This window comes from Ranitomeya imitator, chromosome 1 (assembly GCF_032444005.1).
Source record: "Ranitomeya imitator isolate aRanImi1 chromosome 1, aRanImi1.pri, whole genome shotgun sequence".
In the NCBI taxonomy this organism is placed as follows: Eukaryota; Metazoa; Chordata; class Amphibia; order Anura; family Dendrobatidae; genus Ranitomeya; species Ranitomeya imitator.
Window position 1 is genome coordinate 782,882,936 of NC_091282.1, and position 21,957 is coordinate 782,904,892.

The window sequence follows — 21,957 nt, forward strand, 5'->3', positions numbered from 1 at the left end:
GGGTGTGTCAGCGTATTTTGCGCATGGCATCCTCCGTATGTAATCCGTTTGGCATCCGTACTGCGAGATTTTCTCGCAGGCTTGCAAAACCGACATACGGACATACAATGGATCCATGTTCTCAAAAAATCATAAAAACATATATACTGTATAATATATATATATATATATATATATATATATATATATATATATATATATATATAGAATTGTAATTCAATTGCCGGCTTTTGCTATCTCCTTCCTAAACCCGACATGATATGAGACATGGTTTACATACAGTAAACCATCTCATATCCCCATTTTTTTTTGCATATTCCACACTACTAATGTTAGTAGTGTGTATGTGCAAAATTTGGGCGCTCTAGCTATTAAAATAAAGGGTTAAATGGTGGAAAAAATTGGCGTGGGCTCCCGCGCAATTTTCTCCGCCAGAGTAGTAAAGCCGGTGACTGAGGGCAGATATTAATAGCCTGGAGAGGGTCCATGGTTATTGCCCCCCCTGGCTAAAAACATCTGCCCCCAGCCACCCCAGAAAAGGCACATCTGGAAGATGCACCTATTCTGGCACTTGGCCACTCTCTTCCCATTCCCGTATAGCGGTGGGATATGGGGTAATGAAGGGTTAATGTCACCTTGCTATTGTAAGGTGACATTAAGCCAGATTAATAATGGAGAGGCGTCAATTATGACACCTATCCATTATTAATCCAATTGTATGAAAGGGTTAAAAAAACACACACACACACATTATTAAAAAGTATTTTAATTAAATAAACACACAGGTTGTTTTAATATTTTATTGCTCTCTCAATCCACCTGAAGACCCTCGCTCTGTAACAAAGGAAAAATAAAAAAACAATATACATACCTTCCGATGATCTGTCACGTCCCACGATGTAAATCCATCTGAAGGGGTTAATTTTTTTTACAGGCAGGAGCTATAATGCAGCTGTGCTCCTGCCTGTAAAACCCCAGCGAATGAATGGAAAGTAGGTCAATGACCTGTAGTTACCTTCATTCGCGGTGATGCGCCCTCTGCTGGTTGTCCTCATATGAACTCGAGCGTGGGAACTTTTCTGAATATTTTCCCAGCCTCGAGGTCATATGAGGACAACCAGCAGAGGACACCCCTCCCCCTATACAGTACAGATAATGTCCGGTATACACCGCCTCCTCCCTGCAGTGTGCGCACATTATTTACACCGCCGTGCACACACTGCGCCATCTCTCCATGTAATCTCACCCACACATAGGCCCACCCCCTGGGCCTCCTCTGCCAGAAAATGGCACCAGTTCGGGGCTGCTCTCCAGGCCCCCGGTATTTCTCTCCGTACTCGGTACCTATTAAGTGTCCGGTGCACATGTAAGCAGCAGGGGAGCTCCTCGGTGAGGAGAAGCTGTCATCCTCACGCCAAGGGTGCCCACCGGTGGCCGCTTTCCAACCCGTCCGACACAGGGCCCGCTAAGGAGAACCGGCGTCACGAAAGTTGCGCAGCGGCGCTGGCCGGATACATAGCTGCAAACGTAAGTGCTCTATTCATTATAACGATCAGCTCAAACGGCGTATCTATGACGGCTACGTGATGGATCAAAGGACTGGGTCGTCGTTGATTGGTCGTGGCTGTTTTGCGGGGACCAATCAGCGAGTTGGATTTCCATGACAGACAGAGGCCGCGACCAATGAATACCCGTGACAGACAGACAGACGTGACCCTTAGACAATTATATAGTAGATTCTTCATGAGACAACCCCAGAAGTGACACAGATCTCCTAATACATTGTAACAAGTCATCAGCTGTGTAAATAAAGGGTTTTGGATGGAGGCAGAAACTAGAGCACAGATGCTCCTGGAGTCATGATGCTTGTTCCCAAGAATTTGCTCGTAGATGTTTGCTCCATTGTGTCTTGATGTTTGTGCAAGTTTTGCTGCATCTATTAATTTTGACTGTGATAATGAATGGCTATTCCAGACTGTAATCACTTGCCGCCTGTCCGCACGAGGCAAACGCCGCCGCCGCAATTTATACCGCATCAATCATGGCGGAGATGAGACTGACATTTTTAAATGGAGACTGCAGACCTTTTCAAATCCTGACTGTAATGGAAGGAAATAACACAATTGTCTGCAGACTGGATAATAAGAAGTTGGGATACGGTACAATGGTTGTCAGCGGCAGACAAACAAACGTTTGCATTTTCACCTGTGACATGACAGATCCAGCACCAGCTTATTAATGGGAGGATTTGATAATCAGACAGCTCTTAAAATCTCCCCACGGAAAGAAGCGGCAATTAGCAGAGTGTAATGGAAGCAAAAAGAAAATCAATTCTATGCTGATGCTGTTCCCTGCAATTACATCAGGGATGGAGGAAACTGCGGCCGATCGTATGGGTAACCAAATTCCACTAGCGGCCCGCAGCTCAGCACACCATCCATTTGACTTTACAACACTTGATTATTGTGGCCCCAATAAAAAATTTCATAAAGGAACACCAGTTCTCATGGGTATTTAATAGAATTGGTCTCATAGGAGCCAAAGGGCCCTTTTAGCCCATCCAGGTGCGACTGCAACCCTTGATCTCATTATAGTTGTGCCTCTAAGTGATGTTCAGTATCAATCAGCCATCTGTAAATACATGCACCCTAATTTTTCTCAGTTAAGTTTTCAAATATTTTTCCTCTCCCATGCTTTAACCTGCAGCATTACTCTAAAAAGGCACAGCTTTGATCCACGATTCCATCTTAGCAGCATTATGTTTTAGAAGATGACACAGTTGAAAATGTACATTGTTTCAGCATAATGTTAGGCTGCTGCGCTTATCCTCCCTCTGAAGCACTACCAAAGGCTACGTTCAGACTAGCGTTGTGCGCCGCTGCGTCGGCGATGCAACGCACAACGCACGCAAAAACGCGGCAAAACGCACGCAAAAACGCTGCGTTTTGCGACGCGTGCGGCGTTTTTTGCCGAAAATCGGACGCAAGAAAAATGCAACTTGTTGCGTTTTCTTGGTCCGACGCTTGCGGCAAAAAAGACGCATGGTTCGCAAAACGCAACAAACAAAAACGCATGCGTCCCCCATGTTAAACATAGGGGCGCATGACGCGTGCGTCGCCGCTGCGTCGCCCGACGCTAACCCGACGCACACTAGCACAACGCTAGTCTGAAAGTAGCCAAAGAAAAGCAGAAATTGCAGCTTAGCTGCTTTGTCTTTTAGACCTAGAGATATTCCAAAATCTCTTCCTGTCTAAGAAGCTCAGGCTGCTGTTCGATCCCCCTCTATACTTTACAATGCAGCTCTGCCTGTTCTGATTGGCTCTTGTGTAAAAGCAAAAGCTCACTATGAAGTCCGTATATAGGGAGCCGAATTCTCGTACAGCAAGGACAGAATGGCTATACAGGACTTTACATTATGGCCAAGTCTTCTAAGGGTATGTTCACACGTTCCTGATTTCCATCCTTTTTTTTTCAGGACTGTTTTTTAAAAAACTGCAGCTCTTGGCAGAAAACGCAGGTCCTTTTTTTGGTCCTTTTTTTTGTCCTTTTTTGATGCGTTTTTTGATCCTTTTTTTGATCCTTTTTTTTATGCAGTTTTCTATGCAGAGTCTGTGTGTTTTCTAGGAAGTTTTTTAGGGTTAAAATGGCTGAAAATACCCTAACTATAACCCTACCCTAACCCTACCCCTAACCCTACCCCTAACCCCAACCCTGCCCCTAACCCTATTCTAACCTTAGTGGAAAAAAAAAAAATTCTTAATTTTTTTTTATTGTCCCTACCTATGGGGGTGACAAAGGGGGGGGGGGTGTCATTTACTATTTTTTTTTATTTTGATCACTGAGATATAATCTATCTCAGTGATCAAAATGCACTTTGGAACGAATCTGCCGGCCGGCAGATTCGGCGGGCGCACTGCACATGCGCCCGCCATTTTGCAAGATGGCGGCGCCCAGGGAGAAGACGGCCGGACGGACACCGGGACGCCGGGTAAGTATAAGGGGGGGAGATTAGGGCATGGGGGGGGGGCATCGGAGCACTGGGGGGGACATCGGAGCACGGGGCGGTGGGATTGAAGCACGGGGGGGCGGGATCGGAGCACGAGGGGGCAGCCACACTCCGCCCACGCACTTCCGCCCGCTTCCCCGCACTTCCTGCTGCAGCGGTTCTGCACCACAAACCGCAGTAAAACCCGCAGATATTTTTTTCATCTGCGGGTTTTACTGCGGGTTTGACCTCACAATGGAGGTCAATGGGTGCAGAACCGCTGCGGCTCCGAAAAAAGAAATGACATGGTACTTCTTTTTTCCCGCAGCTATTCAGCGCGGCTTTTTTTTTTATTTTCCGCATTGTGGGCACAGCAGTTCCTGTTTTCCATAGGGTACAATGTAATGTACCCTGCATGGAAAACAGCTGCGGACCCGCAGCGGGAAAATCGCCGCAATTCCGCATGAAAAAAAGGATCGTGTGAACATGGCCTAAGGGGCCGGGGTGTGACTTTTATTGCAGAGTTCACTTTATGGACCATGCAGTGCAAATGTCACTAGAAGGCGGCATCTTAATTCATTTTTATCACCAACTGCCTCAATATAATAGGAGCACAGAGTGCAGTCATAAAAGGGACCTTATTTACAGCGCGTTATATTAGGGATATGTTTTTTTTTGCCTTTACAACGTCTAGTTCCTATTTTATGCACACACATGACCTGTTTTTGTAAGAAGCAGACAAGTTTTCCCGGACAATCCCTTTTAGGCCGGTTTCACACGTCAGTGGCTCCGGTACGTGAGGTGACAGTTTCCTCACGTACCAGAGACCCTGAGTCACGTAGACACATTAAAATCAATGTGTCTCTGCACATGTCAGCGTGTTTTCACAGACCTTGTGTCCGTTTGGAAAACACGGAGATATGTCAGTGTTCGTGGGAGCGCACGTATTTCACGGACCCATTAAAGTCAATGTTGTCCGTGTGCAGTCCATGTGCCATGCAGGAGACAGCGCTACAGTAAGCGCTGTCCCCCCAGCGTGGTGCTGAAGCCGCTATTCATTTCTTCTCTCCAGCATCGTTCGCTGGAGAGAAGATATGAAAAATCTTTTTTTTTTTTTTAAAAAAAAAAAAAAAGATCCTTGTCCCCATTCCCTCCCACCCCCTGTGCGCCCCCCCGCTGTTAATAAAATACTTACCCGGCTCCCTCGCTGCTTCCTGTCCTCGCCGCAGCTTCTCCTGTATGAGCGGTCACGTGGTGCCGCCCATTACAGTGATGAATATGCGGCTCCACCCCTATGCACACTCTTGGCATTCTCTTGATGAGCTTCAACAGGTAGTCACCGGAAATGGTTTTCACTTCACAGGTGTGCGCTGTCAGGTTTAATAAGTGGGATTTCTTGCCTTATAAATGGGGTTGGGACCATCAGTTGTGTTGAGCAGAAGTCTGGTGGATACATAGCTGATAGTCCTACTGACTAGACTGTTAGAATTTGTATTATGGCAAGAAAAAAGCATCTAAGTAAAGAAAAATGAATGGCCATCATTACTTTAAGAAATGAAGGTCAGTTAGTCCAAAAAATTGGGAAAACTTTGAAAGTGTCCCCAAGTGCAGTTGCAAAAACCATCAAGCGCTCCAAAGAAACTGGGGTACATGAGGACCGCCACAGGAAAGGAAGACCAAGAGTCACCTCTGCTTCTGAGGATAAGTTTATCTGAGTCACCAGCCTAAGAAATTGCCGGTTAACAGCAGCTCAGATTAGAGACCAGGTCAATGCCACACAGAGTTCTAGCAGCAGACACATCTCTACAACAACTGTTAAGGTGAAACTTTGTCCAGCAGACCTTCATGGTAAAATAGCTACTAGGAAACCACTGCTAAGGACAGGCATCAAGCAGAAGAGACTTGTTTGGGCTAAAGACCACAAGGAATGGACATTAGACCAGTGGAAAATTGTGCTTTGGTCTGATGAGTCCAAATTTGAGATCTTTGGTTCCAACCACCGTGTCTTTGTGCGACACAACTATTATTGCAGTTATTGCACAGCCACGTAGTATATAGCACAGCCCACATAGTATATCGCACATAGAGGTAGTATATAACACAGACCACACAGTATATAACACAGCCCTTGCAGTATAGAACACAGCCCAAGTAGTATCTAACACAGCCCATGTAGTATATAGCAATGTGGGCACCATATCCCTGTTAAAAAAAGAATTAAAATAAAAAACAGTTATATACTCACCTTCCGGCAGCCCCCGGATCCAGTCCAGGCATTTAGCGATGCTCCTCGCGATGCTCCGGTCCCAAGAATGCATTGCGGCAATAACACGTGATGATGTAGCGGTCTTGCGAGACCGCTACGTCATCTCCAGTCATTGCCGCAATGCATTCTTGGGACCGGAGCATCGCGAGGAGCGGGAAAAGCGATGGAAGGTGAGAATATAATGATTTTTTTTTTTTTTTATTATTTTTAACATTAGATCTTTTTACTTTTGATGCTGCATAGGCAGTTGGTCACACAAGGTTAATAGCGTTAACGGACTGCGTTACACCATGTTATGCCGCGGTGTAACACAGTCCGTTTAACGGACTGTTAAACAGCAATGGGGGCACTGACTGGAGGGGAGTAGGGAAGGGCGAATTCGCGGCCGGACTGTGTCCGTCGGCCAGCCACGACCAATCAGCGACACGGGATTTCTGACAGACAAACAGACAGAAGTGAACGTTAGACGATATAGATATATATATATATATATATATATATATATATATATATATATATATATATATATATATATATATATAACGCTGGGAGCGTCACTCTGTCCGAAGCCTTTATAGACTGCGCAGGCGCAAGCGCCGGCGCAGTCTGGGCCTCACAGAGTGACGCTCCCGGGAGATCGCGGTGTGCGTTCACACTGAACGCACACCGCGATCTCCAACAGGGAAGCAGGGACCGCCAGGAGGGTGAGTATCGGCCATATTCACCTGTCCCCGTTCCACCGCTGAGCGCCGCCATCTTCCCGGTCTTCGGCCTGTGACCTTCAGTTCAGAGGGCGCGATGACGCGCTTAATGCGCGCAGGCGCCGCCCTCTGACTGAACAGTCACGGCCAGGAGACCGGGAAGATGGCGGGCCCAGCGCTGGAACGCAGGACAGGTGAATATAGTAAGTGCTGGGGGGCCTAAGCTGGCGGCGATACCGGCACCTGACCCCCACAGCGTGCCGGTGTCCCCACCTGCTCAGGCCCCCCAGCACTCGGCGCCGAGCGGGTCAGAGGCAGTATGGGGACGCAGGATGGAGCAGCACATAAGGATGGGGACGCAGGATGCAGCAGCACATAAGGATGGGGACGCAGGATGGAGCAGCACATAAGGATGGGGACGCAGGATGGAGCAGCACATAAGGATGGGGACGCAGGATGGAGCAGCACATAAGGATGGGGACGCAGGATGGAGCAGCACATAAGGATGGGGACGCAGGATGGAGCAGCACATAAGGATGGGGACGCAGGATGGAGCAGCACATAAGGATGGGGACGCAGGATGGAGCAGCACATAAGGATGGGGACGCAGGATGGAGCAGCACATAAGGATGGGGACGCAGGATGGAGCAGCACATAAGGATGGGGACGCAGGATGGAGCAGCACATAAGGATGGGGACGCAGGATGGAGCAGCACATAAGGATGGGGACGCAGGATGGGTGCAGCACATGACAGGATGGGGACGCAGGATGCAGCAGCACATAAGGATGGGGACGCAGGATGGAGCAGCACATAAGGATGGGGACGCAGGATGGAGCAGCACATAAGGATGGGGACGCAGGATGGGAGCAGCACATGAAAGGATGGGGACGCAGAATGGAGCAGCACATGAAAGGATGGGGATGCAGGATGGAGCAGCACATAAGGATGGGGACGCAGGATGGAGCAGCACATAAGGATGGGGACGCAGGATGGAGCAGCACATGACAGGATGGGGACGCAGGATGGAGGAGCACATGACAGGATGGGGACGCAGGATGGAGCAGCACATGACAGGATGGGGACGCAGGATGGAGCAGCACATGACAGGATGGGGACGCAGGATGGAGCGGCACATAAGGATGGGGATGCAGGATGGGTGCAGCGCATGACAGGATGGGGACGCAGGATGGGAGCAGCGCATGACAGGATGGGGACGCAGGATGGGAGCAGCGCATGACAGGATGGGGACGCAGGATGGGAGCAGCGCATGACAGGATGGGGACGCAGGATGGGAGCAGCGCATGACAGAATGGAGGCGCAGGATGGAGCAGCACATGACAGGATGGGGACGCAGGATGGAGCAGCGCATGACAGGATGGGGACGCAGGATGGAGCAGCACATGACAGGATGGGGACGCAGGATGGAGCAGCACATGACAGGATGGGGACGCAGGATGGGAGCAGCGCATCACAGGATGGGAGCAGCACATCACAGGATGGGGACGCAGGATGGGAGCAGCGCATGACAGGATGGGGACGCAGGATGGGAGCAGCGCATGACAGGATGGGGACGCGGAATGGAGCAGCACATGACAGGATGGGGACGCAGGATGGAGCAGCGCATGACAGGATGGGGACGCAGGATGGAGCAGCGCATGACAGGATGGGGACGCAGGATGGAGCAGCGCATGACAGGATGGGGACGCAGGATGGAGCAGCACATGACAGGATGGGGACGCAGGATGGAGCAGCACATACCAGGATGGAGACCATATACCAATATAAATGCTCGCCACCCGGGCGTAGAACGGGTTCAATAGCATATATATATATATATATATATACACAAGCCCCGGCAAAACAAAAATTATGGAATCACCGACCTTGGAGGATGTGTGGCGCCACAGGGTCCTAGTCATCACAGTAGCATTGCTTTCCTCACGGGGAGAGTGATGTTACGCTTGAAGGCAAGAAGGGATAACTGCAACCAGGTACCACAAACATGCAACACATTCACACTCCAGGCCACCAGGAGGAGCTTTTGATCATATATATATATATATATATATATATATATATATATATATATATATATATATATATATATATATATATATATATATATATATATATATATATACACACACACACGTATATAACTAGTAGTCTGTAGGGAAGGTCAGTTAGTTCCAGGAAGGTCCAGTCAGGAGACGGACTGGATGAGTCTGAGGCAGCAGAAGGTTTTACAGAGCTGTGCCACCGCAGTGCAGCAGCTTCTGGAAAGAAACATTGAGAAAGCCGAATACATTGCAGAGAGCGTGCAGGAGAGCAAAGCACAGGAGAGGATACCAGGGGGAGACCAGCCCCGAGCAGGCTGCCTCCTTCTGAGGAGCAGAGACCGGTAGCCAGAACACCGATGTTGTAAGGACCTCTATGACTTACATCAGAGCCCGGCAGGACAGCTGAACTCTACGTTACTTGTCCGACCTAACACCCAGGAAGCACGGTGGCACCCCTCAGAGGCCGGGGAGTGCTAGAGTCCCTATAAACAGCCTCAAGCCACCAGTTATATGGGTTATGTCCTATCCTACCCGGGGGACAGAGAGAGAGATAACATCTGTGAGGACCTTATGTGGAGCTTTAAGCCATAAGGGACTACACCACCTCGGTGTTAGAGGAAGGCTTTTGATTTCCACCTGGGTAAGGGGACTCCTAACTTGCCTTCAAGCCGGCCAGACCCTGCCTGCCCTGTGATCTGGTGCTCTGGACTGCGGATGCTGAAGTCTTCAGTAAACAAGGTAAAGAGACTGCAAACCTGTGTCCTCATTCTTTACTGCTCTCCTCACAATCTTCCATCTACACACCGGGAGCCCTGGGGATACACTTCACCTGTGGGAAGTTATACCTTCTAGCTGCCATAACATCACCCCAGAAGACCCCTTAAAGCAGAGTCAGTCCCTACTGACCAAATACCACAGGTGGCATCACAAACACAAACTTTATTCCCTTTAAAGACCTTTCCCTTTTATATGGACGCCCAGGGCCATGGACCGGGTCACCACCATGACATCCCCCTGTGAACACCGCAGGACCCGGTACCGAGTACCCCACGGCCCAGGCGGGGCGATCCAGATGTTCATTCAGTTGTTTAATTTTGTAGAAAAAAAGCAGATCACAGACATGGCACAAAACTAAAGTCATTTCAAATGGCAACTTTCTGTTTTTTTTAGAAACACTAAAAGAAATCAAGAACAAAAAATGTGGTAGTCAGTAATGGTTACTTTTTTAACCAAGCATAGGGGAAAAATTATGGAATCACTCAATTCTGAGGAAAAAAATTATAGAATCATGAAAAACAAACAAACAAAACACTCCAATACATCACTAGTATTTTGTTGCACCACCTCTGGCTTTCATAACAGCTTGCAGTCTCTGGGGCATGGACTTAATGAGTGTCAAACAGTATTCTTCATCAATCTGGCTCCAACTTTCTCTGATTGCTGTTGCCAGATCAGCTTTGCAGGTTGGAGCCTTGTCATGGACCATTTTCTTCAACTTCCACCAAAGATTTTCAATTGGATTGAGATCCGGACTATTTGCAGGCAATGACATTGACCTTATGTGTCTTTTTTCAAGAAATGTTTTCACAGTGTTTGCTCTATGGCAAGATGCATTATCATCTTGAAAAATGATTTCATCATCCCCAAACATCCTTTCAATTGTTCGGATATGAAAAGTGTCCAAAATATCAATGTTCTGTCCATTCTAGCGAAGGTCAGGTTTCGTATCTAGCTTTAAAAAGGTTTAATACCATAGTTTTGGTTTTGCTGTGTTATAGCACCACCCAGTGGTGGTTAAATTTATTACCTGTGTTTTTCAGTAACTATTAGAGTGTTGCATTCTGGGATTCACCAAGGTATCATGGGAAGGGGAAACTCCATTTTCTCTCTGTGTATTTCCCTGGACACACGTGTTAATCTGCTGTATTGAACTACCTCACTTACTTGCCATTCCGGTTAAGATTATCCGGTAAGACCATTATCCCTGTTCTTGCTATGTAATGTTGTACAGAGTGTGATTAACTGTATAGCAGCTAGTACACAGGAAATGTGATTTTTGGTTACCTGCTGTATGTAGTTATTATAGAAGTTGCATCGTCCTGTATGCTTTCCCTGTTAGTTGCAGTCATGTTATTATTTGCCCAATACTTATACAAATCATTTGTATTCTTATAGTTTTACCGCGCTCATGTTTACCAATAAACAAGTTAGACTACAGAGAACAGTCTGCTTATTTGGGAGACAGAAGTGGTTTATGCCGTATGTCGGATCACACACCGTATCAACGTGTATGAAGACAGAACAATCAACATAAACTTGTGCAATTATTGAAGATGTAATGACAGCCATCTCCTCAGTGCCTTTACCTGACATGCAATCCCATATCATCAATGACTGTGGAAATTTGCATGTTCTCTTCAGGCAGTCATCTTTATAAATCTCATTGGAACGGCACCAAACAAAAGTTCCAGCATCATCACCTTGCCCAATGCAGATTCGTGATTCATCACTGAATATGACTTTCATCCAGTCATCTACAGTCCACGATTGCTTTTCTTTAGCCCATTGTAACCTTGTTTTTTTCTGTTTAGGTGTTATTGATGGCTTTCGTTTAGATTTTCTGTATGTAAATCCTATTTCCTTTAGGCGGTTTCTTACAGTTTGGTCACAGACGTTGATTCCAGTTTCCACCCATTCGTTCCTCATTTGTTTTTTGTTCATTTCCTGTTTTGGAGACACATTGCTTTAAGTTTCCGGTCTTGACGCTTTGATGTCTTCGAATCCTTGGTCTATCAGTATGTTTGCCTTTAATAACCTTCCCATGTTGTTTGCATTTGGTCCAGATTTGAGACACAGCTGACTGTGAACATCTTTTGCAATATTGCATGATGATTTACCCTCTGTAAGATTGCTCTCACTAAGTGTATTGGGGGACACTCGCTTGGCACGGGATTAACGTAGTCAGGCACGATTTTTGAACACAAAACAGTCCCTGTGGAATATTAACGTGTCATAAACCGGGTATGCACAGTTCACATTCCATAGAACACAATAGGCACCAACTGGTGATGTTAACTTGCAGCTTTGTCTTAACACTTCATTTACGGCTTTGACTCACGGACAATAAACATGCTGGACCTCTCACTTCGTCCAGTTACCATGGGTGTCCATACGCCGTATAGTTCACCAATGTCCCAAGTCACATACAGCGCACATGACACTGGGTCGCGGTCTCTAAACACGCCGAACCACCATCCGTTCAGTCACCGTGGGAGACCACACAGTTCATAGAACATTACAAGCACCAACAGTCTGTAAAGGTACCTGACGGGAGCTCCTGCTCCACCTGCTGACTTTTTGTCAGTCCGCTCCTCCGGGAAAGCTGCCTCACAGGGATCACCAACTTGCCTGGCGGCATATCTTAGTCAGTCCAGACCCACCGAAGGACGGTAGCTTCCCCCAACATAGACCATCCAGAACCACAGTCACTGTGTGCTATTCAGGGATCTGGTCCTACTCCCAGAACCTCCCAACACTCCAGCATCACCAGGTCCAAAGCCCCACCATGTGCTATTCAGAACTTCTACTCCCAGGAAATTCAAAACAGGTTGTTCAGTGTGCTATTCAGGACTCCTACTCCCAGGAAATCCAACACACCAGGCTCACCAGGTCCAAAGCCCGACCATGTGCTATTCAGGACTCCTACTCCCAGAAAATCCAACACAAGTGGTTCAGTGTGCTATTCAGGGATCCGGTCCTACTCCCAGAACCTCCCAACACACAGGCTCTCCAGGACCTTCCACTGGAACCACACAGGAACATGTGACCCACACCCTGGTCACATTATATACCCTTAACCACTCCCCTGGATGGGAGTGTGGATGTGTGGCTAGTTTGTCCCACCCATCTCACACAACTAGCCTAGTAAGTCTCCCTTACAGCTACACCATACATATACACACTTGAGAGACTACAGGTCCCAGAACAACAACATTGCATCAGACTTACTACGCAGACTCCCTCTGCGACACATATCGGCCATTCACAACACAGCCAGTCACTGTTTTACCACGATTATCACAATAGATATGCCTCCATGCACATCCCAAAGAGCACTCACAGCGCCCCCTAGCTGTCACAGGGGTCACTGCATCACACCTCTTTTAAAAGTTTGATAATCCTCTCCTTTGTTTCATTTGACATCTCTCGTGTTGGAGCCATGATTCCTGTCAGTCCACTTGGTGCAACAGCTCTCCAAGGCGTGATCACTCTTTTTTAGATGCAGACTAACGAGCAGATCTAATTTGATGCAGGTGTTATATTTGGGTATGAAAATTTACAGGGTGATTCCATAATTTTTTCCTCAGAATTGAGTGATTCCATAATTTTTCCCCTATGCTTGTTTAAAAAAAGTAACCATTACTGACTACCACATTTTTTGTTCTTGATTTATTTTAGTGTTTCTTAAAGCCAGAAAATTGCCATTTGAAATGACTTTAGTTTTGTGCCATGTCTGTGATCCGCTTTTTTTCAATAAAATGAAACAACTGAATGAACATCCTCCAAGGCCGGTGATTCCATAATTTTTGCCAGGTGTTGTATAATGTATGCGTGTGTGTTTTGAGGAATATTTCCTTTGAAAACGATGTGTAAATGACATGGAGAATTTCGGATGTAAATTGGATGCTAGGTGTGAAAATCGCACAGCACTCGCATGACACTCATCCTTTTTTTCGATCCTGATATCAGAACTTTTTTTCACACATATGGGTAAGAGCCCTTAGTGCGCAACTAGCATCCCAATGTGTGAGCTCCTCTCTCCTCAGAGACTCTGGGTTCTCCCACCCTCATCTTAATTTATTATTCATGATCTTCTGCCATCTGCCTTCTCATCAATCACAATAAAGCCGCTGTTCCGTCACTGCAATGTTCTCCCCATCTCCTTGCCAATTCCCAGCTCTGCAATAAAACTGCAGATTCTGTGCATCCAGCCATGAAGTGCGGGAAGCTGTCACACAATCCCCTATGACTATTCATAAACCCTTCCAGGATCGGGCTCTCCAAGAAGACAAAAACGGGACTGCGACTGGTACGAAAACACAAAAAGTTGGGGAGTGTGGCCTGCAGAGTGTCCAACCTGTGCAGCACATTTTGGGACAACTACTAAAATACTCTAATTACAGTTAAAGTCCATTAATCCGCCATCCAATAATTCAGAAACTTCTGCCATCCAATAATTCAGAAACTCTAATCTGGCATCCAACAATTGAGAAACTATTATAATCTGGAATCCAATAATCCTGAAACTCTAAAAAATATGTCATCTAATAATCCAGAATTCTTATAATCTGGCATCCAATTATCCAGAAACTATAATAACATGGCATCCAATAATTCAAAAACTAGAATAATGCGGCATCCAATTGTTCAAAATTTGTATAATTTATCATCCAATTATCCAGTAACTCTAATAATCTGGCATCCAATAATCCAAATACTTTTTTATTTTCCCAAAAATACCCCTATGCTGGATTATCAGGAATGTCCCCAATATTCTGGAATTCTGGGGCTGGATCCTACATGAGTGTCTTCTATACCGTGTGGTATATTTCAGATTTGCGCTCGGCTTCTGTTCTGTTGCCTCATTACAGAGCGGGGACCGCGCAGCGGGGAGACGGGTGACCCTGCTATTAATACGCCGGGGCGCCCTAGATGGGAACATTACAAGGTTTCTTTATTTAGTTCCTGCAATGGATCCAAAAAAGTGACAGCAGCTGAGAGAACACAGGCTGATAACAGCGAGCAGGTCACTACAATAACACACATGGTCTAATGATGTGTCCCACAGATGACCAATGACACCTGGGAAACTACTGTAATAAAATAGTATTATCGTCCTGCTGTGGGTTGTAGTGTTTATGTACAGTGTATAATAGAATTATTTACAGTATGTCCACTAGTCGGGTCATGTTGGGAGTTGTAGTGTTCTGTGTGTAATGCAGCAGGGTTCGTGCAGGGTGACAGATAGGCAGGAACCACAGGAAAGTTCAAAACAAATGTCTTTTAATGTCCAAAAAACACACAAAAGAAACAGCATGCGGAGTCCTCCGGATTGCAGTCGGGAACCAAGACAGTCTGTATCCGAGACCGATTGCCGTGGGCGACTGCACCGCCGTACTATGCTGAGGGGTGCCAGGCCTTTTGGCTCTGCTTGGCTCCGTGTTATCTCACACAGGCTGAATCTTGCAGAGCCACCTGCTCTGCAAGTTTGCAAAACAAGACTGACACACCTAACCCTTTGCTGCCGGGTTTTTAAATGAAATCTGTGACCATGGGCCACTTGTAAGACCCGGTCTGGAGGGAGCGGACCGCTCCACTACCATCTTGTAGTTCACTCCAAAAATAAAAGCTCATGCCTCATTGTCTTAAATATGCCTTGGGCAAATAGCCTAGCCAAGACCAAACTTTCTTTTATTTTGCATTGCAATCACAGCTATGCCTGTGACTGCAATGTACTCCCACAGCCTCCATATGCTTCTTTGCACATCCTGGGGGACACATAGCGACCCTCACATATAACATCGGTCACTGCCTCACATGTGTAAGGATACATTAGAAGTGTAATATGGTCATGTCCAGTATGCAGAATATATTTGTGGGGGTCTTATGTCGGCGGTTATTGTACCCTATGTGCAGAATATATTTAATAGGATCGTATTATAGGCATTTAAAGGGGTCTTGTCATTCTGGGTGTTGTATCCAATGTGTAGAGTATAACAGAATTGTGCTATAGTCATGTTAGGGGTTGTAGTACCCTATGGGTAGATAATAATAATAGGATTGTATTATTGCATTATCGTCATTTCTAAGGTGTCATGTTGGGGGTTGTAGTATCCAAAGTGTAGCGTATAACATAACTGTGCTCTAGTCATGTTGGGGATTGTAGTATCCAAAATGACATATTCAATGAATCTCAAGAAACCACATGTTATTAAAAAGGCCAAGTAGCCATAGGCAAAATGGCGAAACAGAAAAAGTGAAATATAAGTAGTGTTGCTTACCTATGGTGAAGGAGGAGTGAGTGAGCCCACCAGCACTGCCCCGATGCGCGTTTCATGTATAGCTTTCTCAAGGGGAGGTATCATATGATGGTGTTTTATCCAATATTTGTACTGTGGCCACAGGTGCCAGTTAAAACGGCGCATATTTGAAGTACACCACAGCGTGACTATAGTCAGTCTCTGCAATTGATTTATTGAGGGAAGACAATAAACTCTAGTCCGATACCCAAATAATAATTATGTGCTATATAAATGTCTTTTCATTGATTATGCTACAGCAATGTTGGGGGTTGTAGTGTTCTGCATTGTATTACTTTCATACTTCTCTTACACATGAACATCTTTACACTATGTGCTTATCATTCAGTCTCTGCAGATTCAGTGCAGCACTTCTCTCTGCCGGAGATCAACGGCCGCCTCATTAGTTACCCCTTACTGTATAATTATGGAAACAGCCGAGGAGCAGGGGGTAAAGCAAAGCAATTAATTCAGCCAGCAGTGCACCAATCAGTGCGGCCACAGGATGCCCCATCATCGCCAAGACCACAAAAACTTCACAATTTGTTCATTTGTAGCAATCCCTGTGGTAATTGCGGATTCTCGAGGATAATTTACCTTTAAGCACACTTTGGGGGACAATAAAATTTTGTTCTTCTACATTTCATACATTTTTTACAGCCTATATTAAAGTAGATGTCATTGATGAGGAACAGCGCCACTCTAATCCTCAGGAGGTGTCTGGTATTGCAGTTGAAATAACTTAATGTGACGTGACTGACCTAAATAGTGACTTCCCTTCTACATGAACCCCATAGCAGCTGTAGTAGCTTACCCTATGTGTTCGGACTTCCGTATCTCACCTTTTTATTGCCTTGTAGCACATAATAACCACTATGAAGAGGATGACGGCTGCCAGAATGATGAGCAGGAAATGCCACCAGGTCTCCTCCACGCAACAATGCGGGATCTTAACTGAAAAGACAAAGTCACCGGGTGAGTTGAAAGGATATAAAGAGATAACATGGAGACCCCCAAACTGTGCCACTATAACTACCGCAACTACAACTCCCAGATTGCTGCTAAAAAATTGCTGACTGGAGAATAGTACAAGAAAAATAAGCCCTAAAGAAAAACATCACTGCAAGAACAGACACATCGGTCCGCATAGGAACTGTGTGCAAAAAATGATATTGTGGCTAAGATATATGATTTCAGATTTTTTTGAACAAACAGTGGGCTAAGAATATGCAATACTCTTCAAAAGTTTTAGGCAGGTGTGGAAAAAGAATCCAAAGTAAGAAGTTTTCACACAGAGAAGAGTTAGTAGTTTATTTTTATCAATTAATAAAATGCAAAGTGAATGAACATAAGAGAAATCTAAATCCCATCAGTATATGGTGACCGCCCGTCGCCTCCTTCAACAGTATCTGGTGACCCAGGGTCGTACTGGCCCATGCACTTACACCTGCCGGCATACTGACCAGCAGCTGCCTAAGGCCCTCACTGCTCTAGGGGCCCCCAGTCAGTGGCTATGGGGCCCCTGAGTCAATGGGACCCGCCCTGTGCCAGTGGAGCAGCAGTGGGTGACAGGAGGCCACGCCTGTCCCCGCTGCTAAAGAGAAATTAATATTCACGCTTCTCCACGCCCCCATCGGCATGGAGAGGAGTGAATACCATTTCACTTTAATAGCGGGCAGCGTTAGCCGCAGACTGCAGCTAACACTGCCCGTATGTAAAGCCCCACCACCACCGCACCACTCTCTCACACACACAAAGCACCGCACCAAATACACACATGTCTCGCAGCACATCCCAGCACCCGACTTTCTGCCCGGCGCTTCCTGTCTGAGACAGCGCAGCTGGACGACGTCATCATTCAGCACGCGACTGTTTCAGACAGAAAGCTGCCGGCGAGGAAGAAGATGCCGGGATGTGCTGCGAGAGGTGAGTGGTGCTGTGTGCCTGTCTGCGTACGTGTGTGTGCGCGTGTATGTATGTGGTGCGATGCGTTGCTTTGTGTGTGAATGTGAGAGAGTAGCGCAGTGGTGTGTGTGTGTATGGGGTGCAGTGCTTTGTGTGTGTTTGAGTGTGTGTTGATGTGTGTATTGGAGATTGGCAATGATTGGGTGGTGGGGAAGGACGATGGGGGTGGTGGTGAAGGAGGCAATGATGGAGCTGGTGAAATGGGCAATGATGGGGTTTTGAGGAAGAAGGCAATGATGGTTGTGGTGGAAAGGACAATGATGGTGGTGGGGGGAGACAATGATGGATGTGTTGAAACAGGAAATGTTGGGGATGTTGAAATGGGCAATGATGGGGGTGGTGGAGGAGAAAGCAATGATGGTTGTGGTGTTTAGGACAATGATGGTTGTGGTGGAAAAGACAATGGTGGTGGTGGAATGGGCAATGATGGGGGTTGTGGTGGCAATGATGAAGGTGATGGAAAAGGCATTGATAGGGGTGGTGGGGGAGAACAATGATGGAGGTGGAGAGGGGCTGCATTATCCCCTATGAGGGGGGCTGCATTATACTTTATGAGGGGGCTACATTATATTCTGTGGGGGGGACTGCATTATTCTCTCAGGGGACTACATTATATTCTGGGGGCCTACATACTATATGAGGGGGCTACAGTATACTCTATGGGGGGCTACATTATATTCTGTGGTGGGGCTGCATTATTCTCTCAGGGGACTACATTATATTCTGGGGGCTACATCATACTATATGAGGTGGAAAGCAGCATTTTGCCCTATGAGGGGGCTACCGTATACTCTATGGGGGGGGGGGCTGCATTATACTATATGAGGGGGTTGCATTATACCCTATGATGGTGCTACAATATATTCTATGGTGGGGACTGCATTATATTCTATGAGAGGGGGCTGCATTATATTCTATAAGAGGGGGCTGCATTATATTCTTTGAGAGGGGCTACATTATACTCTATGAGGGGGGCTACATTATATTCTATGAGAGCTACATTACATTCTACATAATTAAGACGTGTACTACCTTATATTATACGCTGATATTAGCGTGTTTTACCGCACAATTGGTGGTCTTGTGTTTATTTCTATGTAGCTACATAGTGGGCCCCAAGAATGATTTTCTCTGGTGAGCCCAAGGTTCTACGTCACTGTGGTGACCGCCCATCGCCTCCATCATCAGTATCTGGTGACCGCCCGCCGCCTCCATCATTATTATTATTTATTATTATAGCGCCATTTATTTCATGGCGCTTTACATGTAAGGAGGGGTATACATAATAAAAACAAGTACAATAATCTTAAACAATACAAATCATAACTGGTACAGGAGGAGAGAGGACCCTGCCCGCGAAGGCTCACAATCTACAAGGGATGGGTGAGAATACAGTAGGCGAGGGTAGAGCTGGTCATGCAGCGGTTTGGTCAATCGGTGGTTACTGCAGGTTATAGGCTTGTCGGAAGAGGTGGGTCTTCAGGCTCTTTTTGAAGGTTTCGATGGTAGGTGAGAGTCTGATATGTTGTGGTAGAGAGTTCCAGAGTAGGGGTGATGCGTGAGAGAAATCTTGTATGCGATTGTGGGAAGAGGAGATAAGAGGGGAATAGAGAAGGAGATCTTGTGAGGATCGGAGGTTGAGTGCAGGAAAGTACCGGGAGACGAGGTCACAGATGTATGGAGGAGACAGGTTGTGGATGGCTTTGTATGTCATGGTTAGGGTTTTGTACTGGAGTCTCTGGGCAATGGGGAGCCAGTGAAGGGATTGACAGAGGGGAGAAGCTGGGGAATAGCGGGGGGACAGGTGGATTAGTCGGGCAGCAGAGTTTAGAATAGATTGGAGAGGTGCAAGAGTGTTTAAGGGGAGGCCACAGAGCAGGAGGTTGCAGTAGTCAAGGCGAGGGATGATGAGGGCATGGACTAGGGTTTTTGCAGATTCTTGGTTGAGGAATGAACGGATTCGTGAAATATTTTTGAGTTGAAGTCGGCAGGAAGTGGAAGGGGCTTGGATATGTGGTTTGAAGGAGAGATCAGCATCAAGGATTACCCCGAGGCAGCGAGCTTGTGGGACTGGGGAGAGTGGGCAGCCATTTACTGTAATGGATAGGTTTGTTGGGGGGGTCACGAGAGATGGGGGAAAGATGATGAATTCTGTTTTGTCCATGTTAAGTTTCAAAAATCTAGCGGAGAAGAAGGATGAAATAGTGGACAGACATTGAGGGATTCTGGTTAGTAGGGAGGTGATATCTGGTCCAGAGATGTAGATCTGTGTGTCATTAGCATAGAGATGATACTGAAAGCCATGAGATTCTATGAGCTGTCCCAGGCCAAAGGTGTAAATGGAGAAGAGCAGGGGCCCTAGGACTGAACCTTGTGGGACTCCGACAGATAGGGGGCGAGGTGAGGAGGTGGTGTGTGAGTGGGAGATGCTGAATGTCCGGTCTGTTAGGTATGATGAGATCCAGGATAGGGCCAAGTCTGTGATGCCAAGGGATGAGAGGGTCTGTAATAATAGGGAATGGTCCACTGTGTCAAAGGCAGCCGACAGGTCAAGGAGGAGGAGGACAGAGTAGTGTCGCTTGCTCTTGGCGGTTAAGAGGTCATTGGTGAGTTTCAGTGGAGTGGTGTGACCGGAGGCCAGATTGTAAGCGGTCAAAAGGGGAGCAAGAAGAGAGATGGGAGGACAGTTCAAGGTAGACATGTTGTTCCAGTAGCTTGGAGGCATAGGGGAGAAGTAATATAGGGCGATATACTAGGTTCTTTACTAGGAGTAGGGATTAGGGGTTTTGCAGAAAGGTAAGAATTATAGGGGTGGAAGTGAAAACAAACAGAAACATTGTCTGGTTCAATTCTGGTTTTAATTCTAAAATTAATCTTCACACTTCTAGGACACATGTATAGGAATCACACTGCAGACTAAAGTCATTGCAGACTTTTGCTATGCAATATATGTACAACTAAGTGCATTCAGGTGTGAAGCAGAGGAGTGGTCTCTGCTCATCTTGGTCAGAGAATTAAGGGTGGACCAGATGCATACAATCAAGCATTGAGTAAAGAAGCTCATAAATAGCACAGGGTAAGCTGGGGTTAGCTGGAAGGCATACCAGTTGAAAGCTAGGAGCAGAGGGAAGTCTATGTGCAGAGCTGGGTGATGTACTATGTGCACTTCATAGACAGACAGCAGGAGAGCTGGGTGAATGAACATACCATGTGAAAGCTAGGAGCAGAGGGAAGTCTATGTGCAAAGCTGGGTGATGTACTATGTGCACTTCATAGACAGACAGCAGGTATCATCAGTATCTAGTGACTGGCCATCGCCTCCATCATCAGTATCTGGTGATCGCCCGTCTCCTCCATCATCCATATCTGGTGATCCCCCGTCTCCTCCATCATCAGTATCTGGTGACTGCCTGTCACCTCTATCATCAGTAGGATCTCAGCGGGAGGTTGCTCCAAACATCTTTGAGACCTGACCCCAGATCTTCTGTGTATGAGGCTTGTGCGGATCCTTCTGTCTTCTCTATGTGAGATCAGGGCCCCAGGACTCCAATATTGATGGCATTTACATTTTCCTTTGTTCATTAATAACAATAAACTAATAACTCTTCTATTTGTAAAAGTTTCTTACTGTGCAGTAATTTTTTCCACACAAATCTAAAACGTTTGCACAGTACTGTATAATGTATTGTGCAAAGCAGCTCTCGGATGGTGGGGCGATCAGGTCTCATGCGGCCATCATATTTTACGCTGCCTGACCTTTCTTTTCAGATGAACATATTTATGTCATATTGGAGCCGCAGAGTAATAGCAAATATCGATCCTGTGCTCTGAGGAAAGACAAAATATCTGACGGACGCTAATTAAAATGAATGACAGAACTACAGACGAGGAGAGTTAGG

General features: G+C 46.4%; 1 protein-coding gene across 2 annotated transcripts in view; it reads right to left on the reverse strand.

Annotated features, from left to right (window-relative positions):
* PRIMA1 (proline rich membrane anchor 1) overlaps positions 1 to 21,957 on the reverse strand; it is a 106,697-nt gene that overhangs the window by 25,813 nt on the left and 58,927 nt on the right. For both annotated transcript variants that reach the window (XM_069737149.1, XM_069737159.1), the window contains exon 4: positions 16,936 to 17,047. In XM_069737149.1, the coding sequence (XP_069593250.1) occupies positions 16,936 to 17,047 (112 nt within the window). The remainder of the gene's footprint in view (positions 1 to 16,935; positions 17,048 to 21,957) is intronic.